At 36.8% G+C, this 18,217-nt stretch overlaps 2 protein-coding genes across 7 annotated transcripts in view; one reads left to right on the forward strand and one right to left on the reverse strand.

Moving 5' to 3' along the window:
• LOC133657158 (Kv channel-interacting protein 2-like) overlaps positions 1–1,933 on the forward strand; it is a 344,954-nt gene extending 343,021 nt beyond the window's left edge. For all 6 annotated transcript variants that reach the window (XM_062058131.1, XM_062058136.1, XM_062058135.1 and 3 more), the window contains one exon: positions 1,215–1,933. In XM_062058131.1, the coding sequence (XP_061914115.1) occupies positions 1,215–1,262 (48 nt within the window). In that variant the 3' untranslated portion in view covers positions 1,263–1,933. The remainder of the gene's footprint in view (positions 1–1,214) is intronic.
• LOC133657157 (cytochrome c oxidase assembly protein COX15 homolog) lies at positions 778–18,044 on the reverse strand. The gene is made up of 10 exons (XM_062058130.1): positions 17,869–18,044; positions 16,345–16,532; positions 16,146–16,268; positions 13,537–13,723; positions 13,296–13,463; positions 10,702–10,783; positions 9,524–9,678; positions 7,490–7,603; positions 7,245–7,424; positions 778–1,999 (listed from the first exon to the last, which is right to left on the reverse strand). The coding sequence occupies exons 1-9, from the start codon at positions 17,941–17,943 to the stop codon at positions 7,293–7,295; spliced, it is 1,224 nt and encodes a 407-aa protein (XP_061914114.1). The 5' UTR covers positions 17,944–18,044; the 3' UTR covers positions 778–1,999; positions 7,245–7,292.
• Between the last annotated feature and the right edge of the window lie 173 nt (positions 18,045–18,217).

Consider the following 18,217-nt stretch of genomic DNA (forward strand, 5'->3'; position numbering starts at 1 on the left):
ATTAGACACATTTGCATAACATGAGTGATTTTACTCATTTAAACGTGTGCCATTAGTTGATCAAACGGCCTATAAAAGGTTGAACTTTTAAAAAAATAAATAAAAATGCTAGATGTTTGATATTTTGGATTAGGACTGAAATTGAGAAATTAACAAGAAAAAATCCAAAATGTTTATACAATATGTACAGACTTTTACGTCCTGTTTGGGTTTGAAGTCATTAAAATTGAATGTCCCCACAGGGTTAAGTTAACTTTAAAAAAATCTTATTATTTGCATATTAAAGCAAATAACCCCTCAAATCTCTTAATCAGCTTCAGCCCCAAACAATAATAAACCATGACATGTTTTTTAAATTTTACCCCTTGGAAAGACTTTTGATCAAATGATGTCACAATTTTCAATTAATATAAATTTGCATAACATGAGTGATTTTACTCATTTAAACGTGTGCCATTAGTTGATCAAACGGCCTTTAAAACGTTGAACGTTTTTTAAACCATGCTACATGTTTGACATTTTGGTTTAGGACTGAAATTGAGAAATTAACAGGAAAATAATCCAAAATGTTTATACAAAATTGACAAGACTTTTACGTCCTGTTTGGCTTTGAAGTCATTAAAATGTAATGTCCCCACAGTGTTAAGTTAACATTTAAAAAAAAGTTAACATAAAAAAAATCTAATTATTTGCATATTAAAGCAAATAACCCCTCAAATCTCTTAATCAGCTTCAGCCCCAAACAAAAATACCAAACATGACAAAAAAAAATTTAAAATTTGACCCCTTTGAAAGACTTTTGATAAAATATTGTCACAATTTTCAATGAGTATAAATTTGCATAACATGAGTGATTTTACTCATTCAAACGTGTGCCATTAGTTGATCAAACGACCTTTAAAACAAACGTTTAAAAAACAAAAAAATGCTAGACGTTTGATATTTTGGTTTAGGACTGAAATGGAGAAATTATCAAGAAAAAATCCAAAATGTTAATGCAAACTGTACAGACTTTTATGTCCTGTTTGGCTTTGAAATAATAAAAAAATAATGTCCCCAGAGGGTTAAGTTACCATTAAAAATCTGATTATTTGCATATTAAAGCAGAGCAAATAAATCTGGAGTGAATGCTAAACCACAAGTAAAAGAAGGTGAACATGATGTAAATGTGTAAGATCCACTTGGCTTCATACCGGACTGTCCTGTGTCTCCAGGATGAGAACATCATGCAGTCCATGCAGTTGTTTGACAACGTCATCTAAGGAAGAGGAGGACCAGGGAAGGTGCTGGTCCCGAGGACTGGGTGGGGGGTGGAAAGACACAGTTAGTGAGTGTGTGTTTGTGTGTGCGTGTGGACCTTCTCTGGATTCAAAGCGAGAGGGAAGCAACAGCCCCCGCCCCCGTGAAGCATCAGTGGAAGACTTCAGTGTGTGACAGAACACTTGGCAGAAGGCAAGCAGCCACCTCTTGTTTTCTTCCTCTTCCTGATGGACCTCTACCCTAGATCCATATGATCCTGATGCAGCCGGAAGGACGTTTCTGATGAACAAGTGGGAGGCTCAAACACGTTTTCGGATGGGAACTGATTTCAGTGTCGCATGATGATGTCACTTATATCGTTATTTAGCGAGGCGCTCCAAAGTCTGCTTGTCCGTCTGATGTTTCCTGGCCATCCACAGGTGCCTCGCCCTTTGAGCGCGTGCATGTGCAACAGGAATGACCTTCGTCATGCATACGGAAGATTATCCCCGCCCCTCCCCTCCCCCATTCATGGGATTCTGGTAGGATCATTGCCAACAAGTCCAAGTGGTTCTAGCCTTTAAAATAACCCTGAGTAGACTGCAGGCCGTCTTTGTCCACTTGTTGTCATCCCCAAAGTCATGTCGCGATAGCAGGTTCTTCCACTTTTAGGAAAAAAAAAAAGAAGTAAAAATTCTATGAATTAGCAGGTTTTCATAGTGTGTTGCGGACCAGCAGGGCTTCAAGGGAGGCGCAGCAGCTTGAGAAAAATAAAGAAAACAAAACACAGCGTTACCTCGGGATAAGAGTGTTTTTTGGTATACAAGCGGTCTCTCGGCTAATTGTTGGCAAACATGTAGGTTAGAAGACTACTTGACATACAGTATAGAGCAGGCCTGGCCAATTATTTTGACTCAGGGGCCACATTGAGAGAAAACTATGCCTGGGGGCCGGTGTGTATAATTAATATATATATAAATATATACATACATTGTGTATATGTATGTACAGTACAGGCCAAAAGTTTGGTCACACCTTCTCATTCAATGCGTTTTCTTTATTTTAATGACTATTTACATTGTAGATTGTCACTGAAGGCATCAAAACTATGAATGAACACATGTGGAGTTATGTACTTAACAAAAAAAGGTGAAATAACTGAAAACATGTTTCTAGTTTTTTCAAAATAGCCACCCTTTGCTCTGATTACTGCTTTGCACACTTTTGGCATTCTCTCGATGAGCTTCAAGAGGTAGTCACCTAAAATGGGTTTCACTTCACAGGTGAGGGCTTATCAGGGTTAATTAGTGGAATTTATTGCTTTATCAATGGGGTTGGGACCATCAGCTGTGCTGTGAATGAGAAGGTGTGTCCAAACTTTTGGTCTGTACTGAATAAGTATATATATATACACTACCGTTCAAAAGTTTGGGGTCACCCAAACAATTTTGTGGAATAGCCTTCATTTCTAAGAACAAGAATAGACTGTCGAGTTTCAGATGAAAGTTCTCTTTTTCTGGCCATTTTGAGCGTTTAATTGACCCCACAAATGTGATGCTCCAGAAACTCAATCTGCTTAAAGGAAGGTAACTTTTGTAGCTTCTGTAACGAGCTAAACTGCTTTCAGATGTGTGAACATGATTGCACAAGGGTTTTCTAATCATCAATTAGCCTTCTGAGCCAATGAGCAAACACATTGTACCATTAGAACACTGGAGTGATAGTTGCTGGAAATGGGCCTCTATACACCTATGTAGATATTGCGCCAAAAACCAGACATTTGCAGCTAGAATAGTCATTTACCACATTAACAATGTATAGAGTGTATTTCTTTAAAGTTAAGACTAGTTTAAAGTTATCTTCATTGAAAAGTACAGTGCTTTTCCTTCAAAAATAAGGACATTTCAATGTGACCCCAAACTTTTGAACGGTAGTATATATATATATATATATATATATATATATATATATATATATATATATATATATATATATATATATATATATATATATATATATATATATTAGGGCTGCAACAACTAATCGATTAAATCGATTAAAATCGATTATAAAAATAGTTGCCGATTAATTTAGTCATTGATTCGTTGGATTTATGCCATGCACATGCGCAGAGGCTTTTTTTAATTTTTTTTTAATTATTTAAAAAAAAAAAAAATTTATTTTTATTTTTTTTAAATAAACCTTTATTTATGAACTGCAACATTTACAAACAGCTGAGAAACAATAATCAAAATAAGTATGGTGTCAGTATGCTGTTTTTTTTCAATAAAATACTGGATAGGATAGAAATGTAGTTTGTCTCTTTTATCCGATTATTAATCGATTAATTGAAGTAATAATCGAAAGATTAATCGATTATCAAATTAATCGTTAGTTGCAGCCCTAATATATATATATATATATATATATATATATATATATATATATATATATATATATATATATATATATATATATATATAATCTGTAAAAATCTGCTGTACAGTATGTGTGCTTGGGTCCCTTTTTTCAGGAACACTAATGCTAAAACCGTTATGACAGACCACCTCAAAAAACGAAATAGAATTTAATTTTTTTTTTACTGAATGAGACACCCAGAATGTACATGTAATAGGATATTAAATATGAACGATAAAACACTGAATATTAACATATGAACGTCGCTCCTCTTTTACTTCTCACACCACCTCCTCGATCGACATTTTTTGCAATCAAGCGAAACGCAACAAACATGGCAAGATATGAACACCTACAATCTGATGTAATATCACTTTTCTGCAGAATTTTGTTGTACAAATGTGCTACCGCGTGTGTCCCCGACACTCACATTGCAGGCTGGCCGCTCTGGAGACACTCTGTGGAAACAAACCCTGTCCACACTGCTTGGTGCCTGTCTGAGCAGCTGTGACGTAGATTACCATAGTAGTGAAGTGAAGTGAATTATATTTATATAGCGCTTTTCTCAAGTGACTCAAAGCGCTTTACATTGTGAAACCCAATATCTAAAATAATAATAATAATAATAATACCTGGGATTTATATAGCGCTTTTCTAAGTACCCAAAGTCGCTTTACATGTAGAACCCATCATTCATTCACACCTGGTGGTGGTAAGCTACTTTCGTAGCCACAGCTGCCCTGGGGTAGACTGACGGAAGCGTGGCTGCAATTTGCGCCAATGGCCGCTCCGACCACCACCTATCATTCATCATTCAATTCACCGGTGTGAGTGGCACCGGGGGCAAAGGGTGAAGTGTCCCGCCCAAGGACACAACGGCAGCGATTTTTGGATGGTAAGAGGCGGGGAGCGAACCTGCAACCCTCAGGTTTCTGGCACGGTTGCTCTACCCACTACGCCATGCCGCCCCAATTACATTTTAAATTGTTTAATTTATTTTTTATTAATTTATTTATTTAATATTTTTTTAATATTTTTTTAAAAATAATTTTTAATTTGTATTATTATTATTTTTTGTATTTATTTTTTTAAATTGTATTTGTTTATTTATTTAAATTTTTTGTCAAACTCGTATATCACTCAAAAGCCCAGATTCCAACCATTGAAATACTTACTAAAGTTCAGGATTTACGGTAATTTAAAAAAACACTGCACATCATATTGGCGGCCACAGTTTCGATGTTAAAGGTCTAAAAAAAGTATTTGAAAACGTCTGGCCGGCCGTAATTTGCCCAGGTTTTGTAAAGAGAATGCCACAGTGAACACTGTAAGATCTGATCAAAACATCCGGTCTTCACTCGCTAGCATTAGCTTATAGCTAGAGATTGACTTAACCGTGATTTCCAACCATGGAACGAAAGAAAGTGAGTGTGAAGGACAGTGCTGAGAATACGAAACGAATAGTATTCACCGAATTAAAGAAATAAATCATTAAAACCATGACCGAACGTGACTGTATCGAATGAGTCAATAAAGCCAGCCAAGGATGTCAAAATAAGGTCAAAATGGCAGACATGTATCAATGGAAATATGGAAAAGCTGCTGATGGTGTGTTTGACTGAGAAGCAGCTGAAAGGAGGTACTGAAGAAGTCCACTTTCCAAGGTAAATGTTGTACGTTTTTATTACATTACCTCATGAAATTCCTGAGGTTGTTTAAAGTACATTCTATTGTATTAAAAAAAAAAAAATTCTAAATTGAATTTTACTTTTTAAAAAACATGTTACATGGGGGGTGGTGGGGCAAGCACAGATCAAATTGATTTTAATTTATTTGAATGGTCGGCGTTTTTCCAGCTGTGTCACAGTTACACTTGTATCCCGAGGTCCCAGTGTACAGTGAAAGCTCCAAAGTCAAACGCCTCCACCCACAAAAAACAAAAATGGTGGGAGAAAAATGTACAACAAAACTTCAAACCCCCATCAAAATGTGACTTTAAGGATTCAATTCATTTGTCCTTTTTACTTACTTTTTTACGTGTGACAATAACCATAGTACAAGAAATGGAACTTACTCCAACATAAGACTGTTGTACTGGCTGCTCAGTACAGTAGTACCAATACAATGTATTAGTTTATTACACAAATACGCTTATATACAGTACAGGCCTAAAGTTTGGACACACCTTCTCATTTCAATGCATTTTCTTTATTTGTATGACTATTTACCTTGTAGATTGTCACTGAAGGCATCCAAACTATGACACCTATGAAGTGAAAACCATTTCAGGTGACTCCCTCTTGAAGCTCATCGAGAGAATGTCAAGAGTGTGCAAAGCAGTAATCAGAGCAAAGGGTGGCTATTTTGAAGAAACTAGAATATAAAACAGGTTTTCGGTTATTTCACCTTTTTTTTTGTTAAGTACATAACTCCACATGTGTTCATTCATAGTTTTGATGCCTTCAGTGACAATCTACAATGTAAATAGTCATGAAAATAAAGAAAACGCATTGAATGAGAAGGTGTGTCCAAACGTTTGGCCTGTACTGTACATTACACAACAAAGCCGTTAGAGCAATACCTATAACATGCCGTTAGGCGACAATATTACTTCCTGTTTCTTCACTACAGGAATTTGGGTCACCAGTTTTACTTTGTTATATTAAGTAAACTTAATATGATTGTAAATAGTGTAACTTGAAACATTGCCTGTACTGTTACTTACTACAAAGTATTCTGAAGAGTCTGAAACAATTGATGTCATGTTTCCTATGGGAATTAAGTCTTTGACTATGTTTGACTTTGGAGTTTCCACTTGTGTTTTCAAGCTTCTAAAGTAAGTTCCAACTGGCTCACACTTTCAAAACCCCTTAAATTAGACTAAATCCATATTGTGTGTATGTACTGGTAAAGATCCCATTTTCTCTTAACGCCAAAGAAGAGACATTCCGTCTATCATCTAAGAAAGATATACTGTGTTTTAACTTGGCAAGGACCAATCAGAGACGTAATAAACATTTTTCTTCACATCCTTTTTATTTATTCGACTTTTAATTAGAAGAGATTACATCAAAAAGCATGAAGAAATTGCATTTCCCCAAAAAACTGAATACCAAGACAGCAATAATCACTTCTGTGAGAGAACACAATAAAATCATAATTATGGCTTCCACCATGTGTACGTGTGATTGCTCCTTGCCACAAGTCAGACCTGTCTATTCCCCGCATGTAATCTGTCTAGAATATTGACAACTAACCTGTTGTACCGACTTCTGTTAGCCGAGCCTCTGAACTAGTTACATGACATATGGAAAATATGTATATTTTGTACAGAGATAATAAAAATCACAGTTACTATGCAAACTGACTGTACATTATTTGTTTAAAGGCATACAAGGATTATTACTTCTCACTATGTTGGTAAGAATTGGTTCATAACTTAAATATACATTTTTTACAGTAATATCCAGTTCATCTTAAAGGCAGAATGGAGTTTTGAGTGAGTGATTTATTAGTCTAAAAAAAATGCTGTTTGATACCTTAGTTCAAAACATGTTTTGAATTTGTGCGTAGAGGTGCGTTCTCACCGGTGGTGCGACATCCTCTGGCTCCACATGGATGAAACATGTCCATCATTATTTGGGCATCTTTCTGAGCTCGGCCAGAACCCAGATGGCCAGCGATAGAAGTGCCACAGATCCAGACTGGTGGGTGGCTGCGAGCGAAGTGGGCACGTACAGTAACAAGGTGCTGATTCCCAGTGCAACCTGAGGAAGCAGGACAGTTCCAAGTTAGTTTACATGCAGCGCACCAGACTTATGCGCACAATTACCTGTCCGTAAGCCATTGCTGCCAGGAGGCTGATGGCTATCTTAGCTCTCCTGGGCAGCACCATCCTTCTGGAGAACAAATAGAGCCCAGTGATGGCGGTCAAAGAGGTGACTGCCTGGAAAAAGATAAAGATTGGATTGTCTTTTTGGATTTTCTTGACTGTAAGCTGCTACTTTTTTCATACGCTTTGAACTCTGTGGCTTATAAAACGGTGCGACTAATTTATGGATTTTTCTTTAACGGCCAGAGTGATTTGTATTCAATAATTGGATATTTCTCATTGCCGAGAGCTCAAACCACTCGTAAACGTTTTTGTGTGTCTGTATGTGGAGTAAAATTATGGAACAAACTGGATTTACAACACAAGCAATGTCAAACTATTTATCAATTTAAACTATTATACAAACATGGGGTCTGGTTCAAATATAGAGATGAGGGTCTTTAATTTGACTTGCTGTTGTACTCTGTCTCAAAGTGTTATCATGTGCTCAATGTTTCCTTACCATTATTGCTATGTTGTCTATTACCATTATTGCTATGTTGTCTATTACCATTGTTGGTATTTTGTCTATTACCATTGTCTGTATATTCATTCTTCCTACATTGTTGATACAAATTATTGCTACAGTGTAATAATTATTGTTACCTGTGGTAATGCCACTATGATACAACATTTGTAATATAATCCTTAAACAAAGTAACGGTGAAACTCATGTGAATAATCACTGAATGGAGAACTGGGGGAGGGATTAAATAAATTATCTTCTTCCCACTCCCTTTCAGACAAAACTGGACAATCATGCATTACATGCTATACATTTCCTTTTGCACTATATTAATTTATTATATTATGTGCTGTCAGCTTTGTACTTTTATTTATTATTATTATTATTTTATGTCATTGCCTGAAATAAATAAATAAATGAAAAAGAATAAAATAAATAGTTTTCACAAAACTCACAGACACTGAAAATGTGTTAATTTGTGCTATGGCGTCATCTTTTGGACGAGTTCACTCACTGCAGGTGCTATGGGTTGAACGTCTACAGCAGGAGTGTCAAACCCGCGGGCCTGAACAGGTTTATTCAACCCGCAAGATCAGATTGCTAAACATTAAAATGAGCTGCATTTTTTAATGAAAGAAACTGCTGTTGTAAATGTGTCCACTTGATGTCGCAATAAGCAATTCAAGTGTGACCCACATCACACATGACAGTGTTTAAGGATGACGTGTCCGCTGACTGGATTGGCTGCCGCTGTTGTGGCTAGCAGCCGATGGCGGCAGTATTGCAGCACAATACCTTCTCTCATTGGAAATTATCCAATCAACGGATAAAATAACGAATGGGTAAGATGCAAAGGTTTAAGTCAACATGACCCATCTTTTTAGTTAAGAGTTCCGTACAGTTCTTGCAATTGGTTGAATGCATGATGTGCACTCTGAACTCCATTGTAAAAATGTGTTTTTCTACATTTGTTGAATGTTCTATTTTATTTTAAGCTTAAATCTACCATGTTCACATTGGTTAAGTTTGTAGTTATGTTACCTTGATCTCAACTCTGGTGTCATTTTGATAATTGTTTTGTTTATTATGTAATGGTAACATTTGAATGATTTGTTGTGGCATTTTACCAATGCGGCGGTTGGAATGTGATTTTTTCAGAAAACAATCTGAAGTTGTCTTTATTTTTAAGTTTTAATGCAAAGATTTTACCAGAGTGGTCCAAATGGGAAAAGATTTTCTTCCATGTGGCTCCTGAGCTAAAATTAGTTTGACACCCCTAGTCTACAGTATTTCCTTCTGTTTAGTGCCTGGAACCAGAAGTACAAGTGCCGTTCTCATTTCACAACTTATATATCTGCGGCTTATAGTCCGGTGCGGCTGATATTTGAAAAAATGTTTTATTCTCCTGAATTTGTGTTTGGGAAATATGGTATTCTAGCGCTAGATCTGGAAAAAAAAGTGTTCCAGAGGACTCTAGTGACGCACAAACATGTGACTGATTCCTGTCCCAGCATGCCTTTGCGACCTACCAAGATCCTGTGGTCAAACTGAACAGTTGTAGGGTTTTCAAAGAAGTTCTTCAGGGTGGGAGAAAAGGCCAGCAGGTCGTCAGGGATCCAGCGTTCTCCCATTTTAGGGAACGAGTTGTACACCAGGCCCGCGTCCAATCCAGCCACAAAAGCACCTGCAACAAATATGGTCTGGGTTCTGTACTGAGCTTCATATACTGTTTATGAGCATCACACTGCAGAAAATTCTGCATGTAAATAACCACTAAATGACCATTACACAGCGTCTGTTTTATGATGGTAAACACTTAAGGATGTAACGATAATCATTTTAACCGCTGTAAAACTCCAGACGGTTGGTATTGAAATAAACATTTTGAAAAAAAACGTAATTGATAAACTCACTGACTGACTGGCACCAGCTTGTTAGCTTGAATGCTAACATGAAAACAAGAGACAAAGTATTTCCCCATTAAAGGGGAATTGCACTTTTTGGGGAATTTTGCCTATCGTTCACAATCATTGTGAAAGAGATGACGACGGATGAATTTTCAAAATGCATCTAAATATTAAATAAGCGGAAGTAAAAGTCTGCTTAGGCAGCAGACTTTTACATTTTAATTTTATATTACATAAACTGTATTACTAAACTAATTGTGAAAAATGTTGACAATTGTCAAATAAATGTGTTGTTAAACCACTGAAGGTAACATAGGTGCGGTCATCTTGATATATATTTTTTTAAATATTTTTTGCTTTGAAGAATTTTTAACTGTGAGGAAGTTGCAAACAGCACCTTTAGGGTTAAAGTGAACTATTGTGTCACCATGTATGGCCTAGGGATGGGAATGTTACGACTCACGATTTGATTCTAGATTCAACACACCATTCCCGCAATATAATTTTGTTTAAAAAACGATAATAAAACCCTTTCAAAACAAGTTACAAAGGTTCCTCTTGGCTGCAGTTAATAAGCGCAAACTTGGCCAAAAAATATGTTAAAAAATAAAATAAAAGATTCTAAATAAAAATAAAAAAAATTTTTATATTTGTTTTTAAATTATGAATCAATTTAAAATCAGAATAAATATTTGTGATTTGGATGTAAATAATTTTTTGGAGCACTCTTAGTATGGCCTATTCTTGGTATAACAATACAATACATCTTCTACTTTAACTTACATTTGTTTTCATAATACCTGAAAGAGCTGTGAGGAAGACAAGCCCACCCGTGCCTTTGGCAAACCTCCGAAGCTGCACGAGACGTTTGGTTTCTGCCAACTGTATTAGACAAAGCACAGGTATTGATCAATGAACAAACTGTTTTTTCACCATTTACCACCTAAGAAAACACTCTCTCCACACTCTCCAAGTACCACCATAATGACCATTATCACGTAACGTAGTAAGCCTAAATACTCAATAAAAACAAGGCAGTGTTTTGTTTTTTTAACATGTATATATTTAATATTTTTGGCCACTGTAACATTACACACAGTTTGAACAGTAACACTGTGTTTCAATATGTAATTAAGGGATTATTTGGCGTAACACAGTTTTAGAATCACACAGCTCTGGTTAAGGCCACAACCACTAGTGGGGGTCACATGTTTATGGCGACTGGTCACTTCAGTACATGATCATCTTTTATTCATGTCCTTTGTAATAGTTTTAGTTTGGTTTAGAAGCATTGTGGCCGCGTCTATTCAAAAGTCCATAGAGATGATTACTGATTTAGCATTGCTTCGAAAGCTGACGTCTTGTATTGTAGCCAAACCTTTTCCCCACAGATATAATGTCTAAACATTTTTTTTCATGATTTTTGACCATTCACTGTGTTTTGTTTACTTTTTCAATACGTTACCAAAGCGGCATAGACGTTTTAAATTGGCTTTTCTGCAGTAAGAGATATGGAACACTTCTATTTTCCTTTGGATCTATCAAATTATTTTTTTCCCTGTTTATAGAAACTTTGGACATTATCTGGAATATAAACATGACTATTGAAATTTTTGGACTGAACTGAATTGTAATTGTGAAAGTATTTTTTTTTGTTTATTGTTCTTATGTGATTCTTTATAGTAAATACAAATCTTTACATAGTAAGTAAAGTATTAATAATAACATATTCCTCAATAGTCAAGTATAAACGTACTTGTACAAGATTGTTGTCGGTTGTGTTTTTTATGCACACACTCAGGCTCCCATAAACAAATCTACTTCTGGTCGCCAAGAATAATATACAGTAAACCCTTGTTTATTGCTGATAATTGGTTCCAGGCGTCACCATGGTAAATACAGGTATGTGCGCACCCTTTTAAAAAAAAAAGGAAAAACAGACAGAAAAAAAGAGACAATGTTCTATTAGCACAAAGTGCGACCACGCAAGTCCCGAAACAAAATGTTGAAGCTCAAGACTACAATTCCTGCAATTGGGTGCATTTCTACACTGTACTTTCCCTTTAGATTTATTATCATCTAACAACCTCTTATGGCTGTCTTTTTGACACTTACATGTCCCATTAAATGTACCACATGTTTTTTATTTTTTAAGTAGATAATTTACTAATATTATTGTCATTGAAAATGTAATGTCAAATTATATAACATGCATGCAAATCTAGCCTGTAGCCACACCCCCTCAGGTAATTTACTTCCAGTGCTGGGACCTCAGCAGCACAGTAGAACAGGGGTTAGTGCGTGTGCCTCACAATACAATACAATACAAAACAGTGCAGCTGGGATAGGCTCCAGCATCCCCGCAACCCCGAGTGGGACAAGCGGTAGAAAATGGACGGATGGATGGATGTTGTGACCTGTGTTTACATCCATCACAAAATATACCTTCTTGCTGGCTACTAATAAATACTCTAGAACTACAACTGGTTCGGAACTAACAGTGTTCGGATTGTAATCATCCAAATATGATTAGCAGCAAAGTAGAAAACCGTCAGGGTTGTGGCTCAGAGAGAAAACGGAGGCGACAACATGTAAGCTAGCTAAATGATGCTAGCTATGCTAACGAGCAGGCTTGTTTTGGCGCCCCTGATTGACTCCCTGTCCTGCAATTCAGTGCGGCTGAGGCGAGCGTTCATCAAATTTGGTTTGGATAATGGTTTTTTTTTTATATTCCATAAAAAACCTGCAAAAGTGATATTTTGGCGCGAAAATGTATTTTTAAAAATGCAGATTTTCGCGGACATTTCACATGCCTGTAAATACATTTCCACTCTGCAAAGTAGGAATTATGGATTATAAATGGAATATTGTACAGCTAGAGCATAAAAACATGTTTAGAACTTTTTAAATGTGGTTTTTAACATTAAGAAAGCCCTTTAGACATGAAATGACACCTTCAAAGTCACCTTTACAGGCCGCAAACTTCAAAGTGCAATGTGGTGAGGGACATACTGACTAGGCTGCAGTCAGCCCCTAGGGACGGCGTGGCTCGGTTGGTAGAGCAGCTGTGCCAGCAACTTAAGGGTTCGATCCCCAGCTTCCGCCATTCTAGTCATGTCTGTTGTGTCCTTGAGCAAGACACTTCACCCTTGCTCCTGATGGGTCGTGGTTAGGGCCTTGCATGGCAGCTCCCGCCATCAGTGTGTGAATGTGCGTGTGAATGTGGAAATAGTGTCAAAGCGCTTTGAGTACCTTCGCTAAACAAGTATAACCTATTTACCATTACCATTTAGCGTGTAACACAAGTAATATTAAAGGCCGAAATTGGTGCACAAACAAAATTTGTTTGGGACCACAAAAAGCATAGGCATTGATTCCACTTGGAAGTACGCACCTTGTGTGCAGGCAGCATGAGCGTGAGTCCGGTCCACAGACTGGCACAGTAAAGGAGCAAAGCAGAACCAAGGTGAGCACTCAGTCGATACTGGCTGACCCTCGGGATGTCGTGGGACTCTGGCTTCTCCTCCAGACCGCTTTTGACCATGTACCAACCCAACAAACCCTGAAAGGACACACAAAACCCCCGTGATGCTTTGTCACAATGTACATCGGATAATTATCGTCCACCAGCTTACCTGGAAGAAGACGAATCCACAAAGGCCCATCACTTTGCCCTTCATGGAGCGAGTGAAGTAGCCTTTCCTCCAGAAGTACACAGTGGGGAGAATGTAGGCCAGTCCCACCAGCCTGCCCCACATACGATGACCCCACTCCATGTAGAAGATGAACTTGAACTCGGGCAGAGTCATGCCGTGATTCATTCTAGGACGACAGATCATTTGCATGCTGTGAGATCACTTTTTCATCTACTCAAATATTCTAGAAATAACTGTACGGTTTAGTTTATTTCGAACATACTTAAACTAACGTACATCACATGTTTACACTTGCACAAATCAACATGTCCAAACAGGAATAGGAAGAAGCACATCGTATTTACTTCTCAGCAATTACTGATAGTTTGTTCACTTCCTGTGTTTAAATGTTGCCATTTTCTAAGGTTTCAAAGGCTCCCAGCAACTTACAAAACATACACAAACACAGTCAATTTGACCGTTTCCTCGATCACAGTGGAGAGGTATTATGTATTTTCAAAGTGTGAGGCCCGCAGTATGGCACCAGAGGATTTAAGCAAAAGTGCAGCAGCTTAAAAAAAAAAAAAAAAACTAGGGCTGTCAAATTATTTATCACATTTTGGAATTTGGATTAGACATGATTAATCACAGGTGATTACTTGCATGCATAATTAATATTTACTTAAGAAAATACCCCATTATTTGTACACAAATGCATAATGTCATCCAGGAACATTTTTAAACATTTTACTTGAATGCATGTCATCAAAATTCTGTAACAGTTTAAGCTAAAATTATTTCAGGCTGTCTATCCTATCCTATGACAAAAAAATGAGGGGATTTTTAAACCTTCTATGCTAACTTCACCTTGGTCAAATTAAACTTTCTCTGAGAGTTATTTTATTATGTTGCTACAAAAGCAGAAAAGGTGCATAATTAGGATGACGAGTTCCCAAATAATATACGACATACATACATGCAGCAAGGTAGCTAAACATAACTTTTAAAATGTATATTCTGCTTCCTAACTCATAAAAAACTATGCAAATAAAACCCTTAATAGATCTTACTTAAATGCAATTTTCTCAAGCTGTCTCACATAAAACAAGCATGGAGAATTTGTACTGGTGCTTTAGAAAAATTGCACCTAAGTAAAAATTACAACAAAAAACAAACTAGAACCTGTCTCTGTTCAAAAGACAATCCAACATAAACCCATAAATAGCTAAAACATAGAATACAATGGCTTATTAAGTTTCTACAAACAAAATTGTAGAATTTGACATCTAAAAGTTTTTTTCCACACTTTTCACAACTAGGTCAGGTTGTTTTTCTCCGTCATTTACTGTTGCAATCTTTTTCCAACAATTTCAGCATACTGGTTTGTTTGTGTTGATGGACTCATCTTGTGCATTGAGTCTGAAGCCAAAATATTCCCACACTGGCACATCTGACTTTGCAATAATCTTTTTTCCTACTAATGTCTACTGCGTTGTAGTGAAGCTCTATCACAGCATCCTATGTGTGTTCTTGTATTTCTACCCTTCTTGAGACATCAACAAGGAAAAGTAATAATAATAATAATACCTGAGATTTATATAGCGCTTTTCTAAGTACCCAAAGTCGCTTTACATGTTAAAAACCCATCATTCATTCACACCTGAGCCATATGAGGACCGGTGAACAAGTTAGGACCGAAATTATGGTCCCAATACGGAAAACCATTGCATCTAATAGAAAATGTCTCATTTGCACCCCTGGTGGTGAAATCTATCAAAATAAGGGTGGTCCCAAAAAGGAGGGATTTTTCAAATTGACTGTGTGTCGGTTTTAAAAGTGCTCCCCCTCTGGTCAACATATGAAATAACAAATGTTTGGAAAAATTTGAAGTGCTCCCCCTTTGGTCAACATATGTAAAAACAAGTGTGTGTTAGAAATTGAAATGCACCCCCTTTGGGCAAAATGAATACAAAAAATGTAATAAATATGTATATAGAGACATAACGTAATAACTTGAAGTACATAATGAAGATTAAAAACCAATTACAAACAAAACATACAAAATAAATAACTAAAAGCTTACCTTTTTTATATTTGCATAGTTTGTATATATTATTAATGTTGTAAATATAAATCTTTATATATCTAGAAAGGGTGGTCCTAAAGAGGTAGGCATTTTTCAGAGGTCTCAAGAAGGTAACAAATACAAGAGTGTGTGTGTGTGTGAGTGTATATTAAATGAGCAGCCCCGCCTCCACCAACATGGACAAAGAGAGTGGATTATTACTGACAAAATGATTAAATTCAAGCCAAATGCGGGACAATGTTTTGAATTTGTGGGACGTGTGAAAAGTAAGGAAATGCGAGACATCTGATCACCCTACACAGAATGGAACCTCTTTAGTCGCAATTTAGAACTTGAGCAATCGATTTAAGCTTTTTAAGTCATATGAAAACCTATAAATCCGGTATAGATTATTTGTAAGTCAATTATTTGTCAATAAAATTGCTTCTAATTAACATTGCAAGTACATTTAATTCAAATCAATTGGAAATTAAATGCACTTATCGAACACTGTCAAAGTTAAGAGCAGCAAATGCCACCTTACATCTTAAACTCAGGAAACTGTTGGTACTTTGAGAACTCAGCCTCCCACTCTGCCTGCGACTGAGGGGGTTTCATCTCTCTCACCAGGTGCCAGTCCACCATGGACAGGCCGGATTCTGTTAGTCTGGTTTATTAAAATAAATAGAAAAAAATCAATCACAGACACTTGATACGCAAAGATGACACATTGCAATGTTTACCTCGTGACGCCACCGAGGACAACAGCACCCACCACCAGGCCACTACAACCAAGTAACCAGCGACCTACTATCCTGTTTGTGGCTGCATTGGGGACACAAACTGCTGCTGCTGGGGAGGATGAAGCTCCTGCCTCGGCTGTGATGGTGCTGTGGCCCCTTCTCGTCAGCCAGTGACGTACTTGTGCACTCTGATCAAGCCACAGAGAACAAATATTATAAGAACACATAATTTGAGTGAGTCTGCATGATGTATTACATTCTGAAGCTACGACATAAGAATGCATACTTGACAGCTGAATTGTAGGGCTGTAACAGTATTGTAATGGAGTTTAAATACTCTCACAATAATGCTGTGATGGTAAACAAGAACTGGGAGTACTCCCACCAGTGTAGCGAGCCGGTCTACGGTCCACATTTCCCATAAGCTCATGCGCAACTCAGTTAAAACACAGAGTAGCTAAGCGGAAAGCTCAAGCTCATAGATCCTCCCGCAAAGTTTAAATCTGACCATGAGAAGTCACTTGATTAATCATCACACAAAAAAGATTATTACCAGCCATCCATCCATTTTGTTCTACGGCTTGTCCCTTTTCGGGGTCACAGGGAGTGACCATGAGAAATCACTTGATTAATCATCACACAAAAAAGATTATTGCCATCCATCCATCCATTTTGTACTGCTTGTCACTTTCGGGGTCACAGGGAGTGCTGGAGCCTATCTTAGCTGCACCCTGGACAAATCGCCACCTCATCGATGAAAAGCAAACATATAAGCCAGGCCAAACATCAATTTGTGAGGCATTTTAATCATGTTTTCCTCATGTCAGCATGTTTCCAAAGTTTGTTTAAAGATACTAAACTGAAACTTTTCTCTGTTTACTGAGGGAACTCTCCTGAAGGAATCAATAAAGTACTATCTATCTATCTACTAAGTTGAAACATTGTTCCTTCACTGAAAACACTGCTTGAATTAAATATGATTACAACAGTTGAGCATTAGGTTTAGACTTGGACTTCCTTCTATTGTCATTCAAATTTGAACTTTACAGTACAGATAAGAAAGGAATTTCGTTGCATTAGCTCGTTGTAGTGCAGAATAAAAGAGCAATAAGGCGCAAATATAAATAAATAGATTACTGTACAGATAAATATATTGCACTTTAGCATATGCATCCACGTTTATGGATGTATGTTATATTGTCTTTATATTCCAGCAAGTTAATCCGTTTTGGGGGGAATTGAGGGTTTGTTTATTTGCAGTTTTTAACCTTTTTTTTTACATGTCTGCAATAATATTGTACCGTGATAATATCGTACCGTGGGAGTTTGATATCGTTACATCCCTACTGAATAGTGCAACCAAACTAACAATTTACACTAAATGAGCTCAGTGTGAGACAACTGGACTGCCTCGTTTATCATGCAGGCACTTAATTCAATAAAAAAAAAACTTTATTACCTAATTTAGAATAAATGTTACATTTTTTCACTCTTCTTAGCTAGGTTAGCAGCTATCATACTTACGTTACTGTGTTGATTTGCCACTCCGGCTCGTCTACAACCGTTCAATATCGTCGTCCTTATCAAAGTTAGTAACATGTTTGCTTCCTTAATGACCACAAAACAAGAAGAAGTCCAGCGCCGAGGATGCTGTCAGTGACGCCTTATGACAGCGGCTTACACAACCATGTTTCTTAACATTCAACTCTGACCTCATGACGTCATGACGTCGAACACGTTTTTTGTAATTAAATGTTAATAATTTATTTATTTTTTTAAACCACAAATATATATTGATACATGTGTTTTAAAACATAATTACATAAAACAAATGTATATTTTTTTCACATATTTTTCTAAAGCGGACTTCGTG

The sequence above is a fragment of the Entelurus aequoreus genome, linkage group LG09, assembly GCF_033978785.1.
Source record: "Entelurus aequoreus isolate RoL-2023_Sb linkage group LG09, RoL_Eaeq_v1.1, whole genome shotgun sequence".
NCBI lineage: Eukaryota > Metazoa > Chordata > Actinopteri > Syngnathiformes > Syngnathidae > Entelurus > Entelurus aequoreus.

Coding starts and splice junctions, on each gene's coding strand:
- LOC133657157 (XM_062058130.1), bottom strand. CDS start 17,943: ATGTTACTAACTTTGATAAGGACGACGATATTGAACGGTTGTAGACGA. Junction 9,679..10,701: donor CTTCCTCACAGCTCTTTCAG/GTATTATGAAAA, acceptor TATTTGTTGCAG/GTGCTTTTGTGGCTGGATTG. Junction 7,425..7,489: donor CAGCAATGGCTTACGGACAG/GTAATTGTGCGC, acceptor CTGCTTCCTCAG/GTTGCACTGGGAATCAGCAC.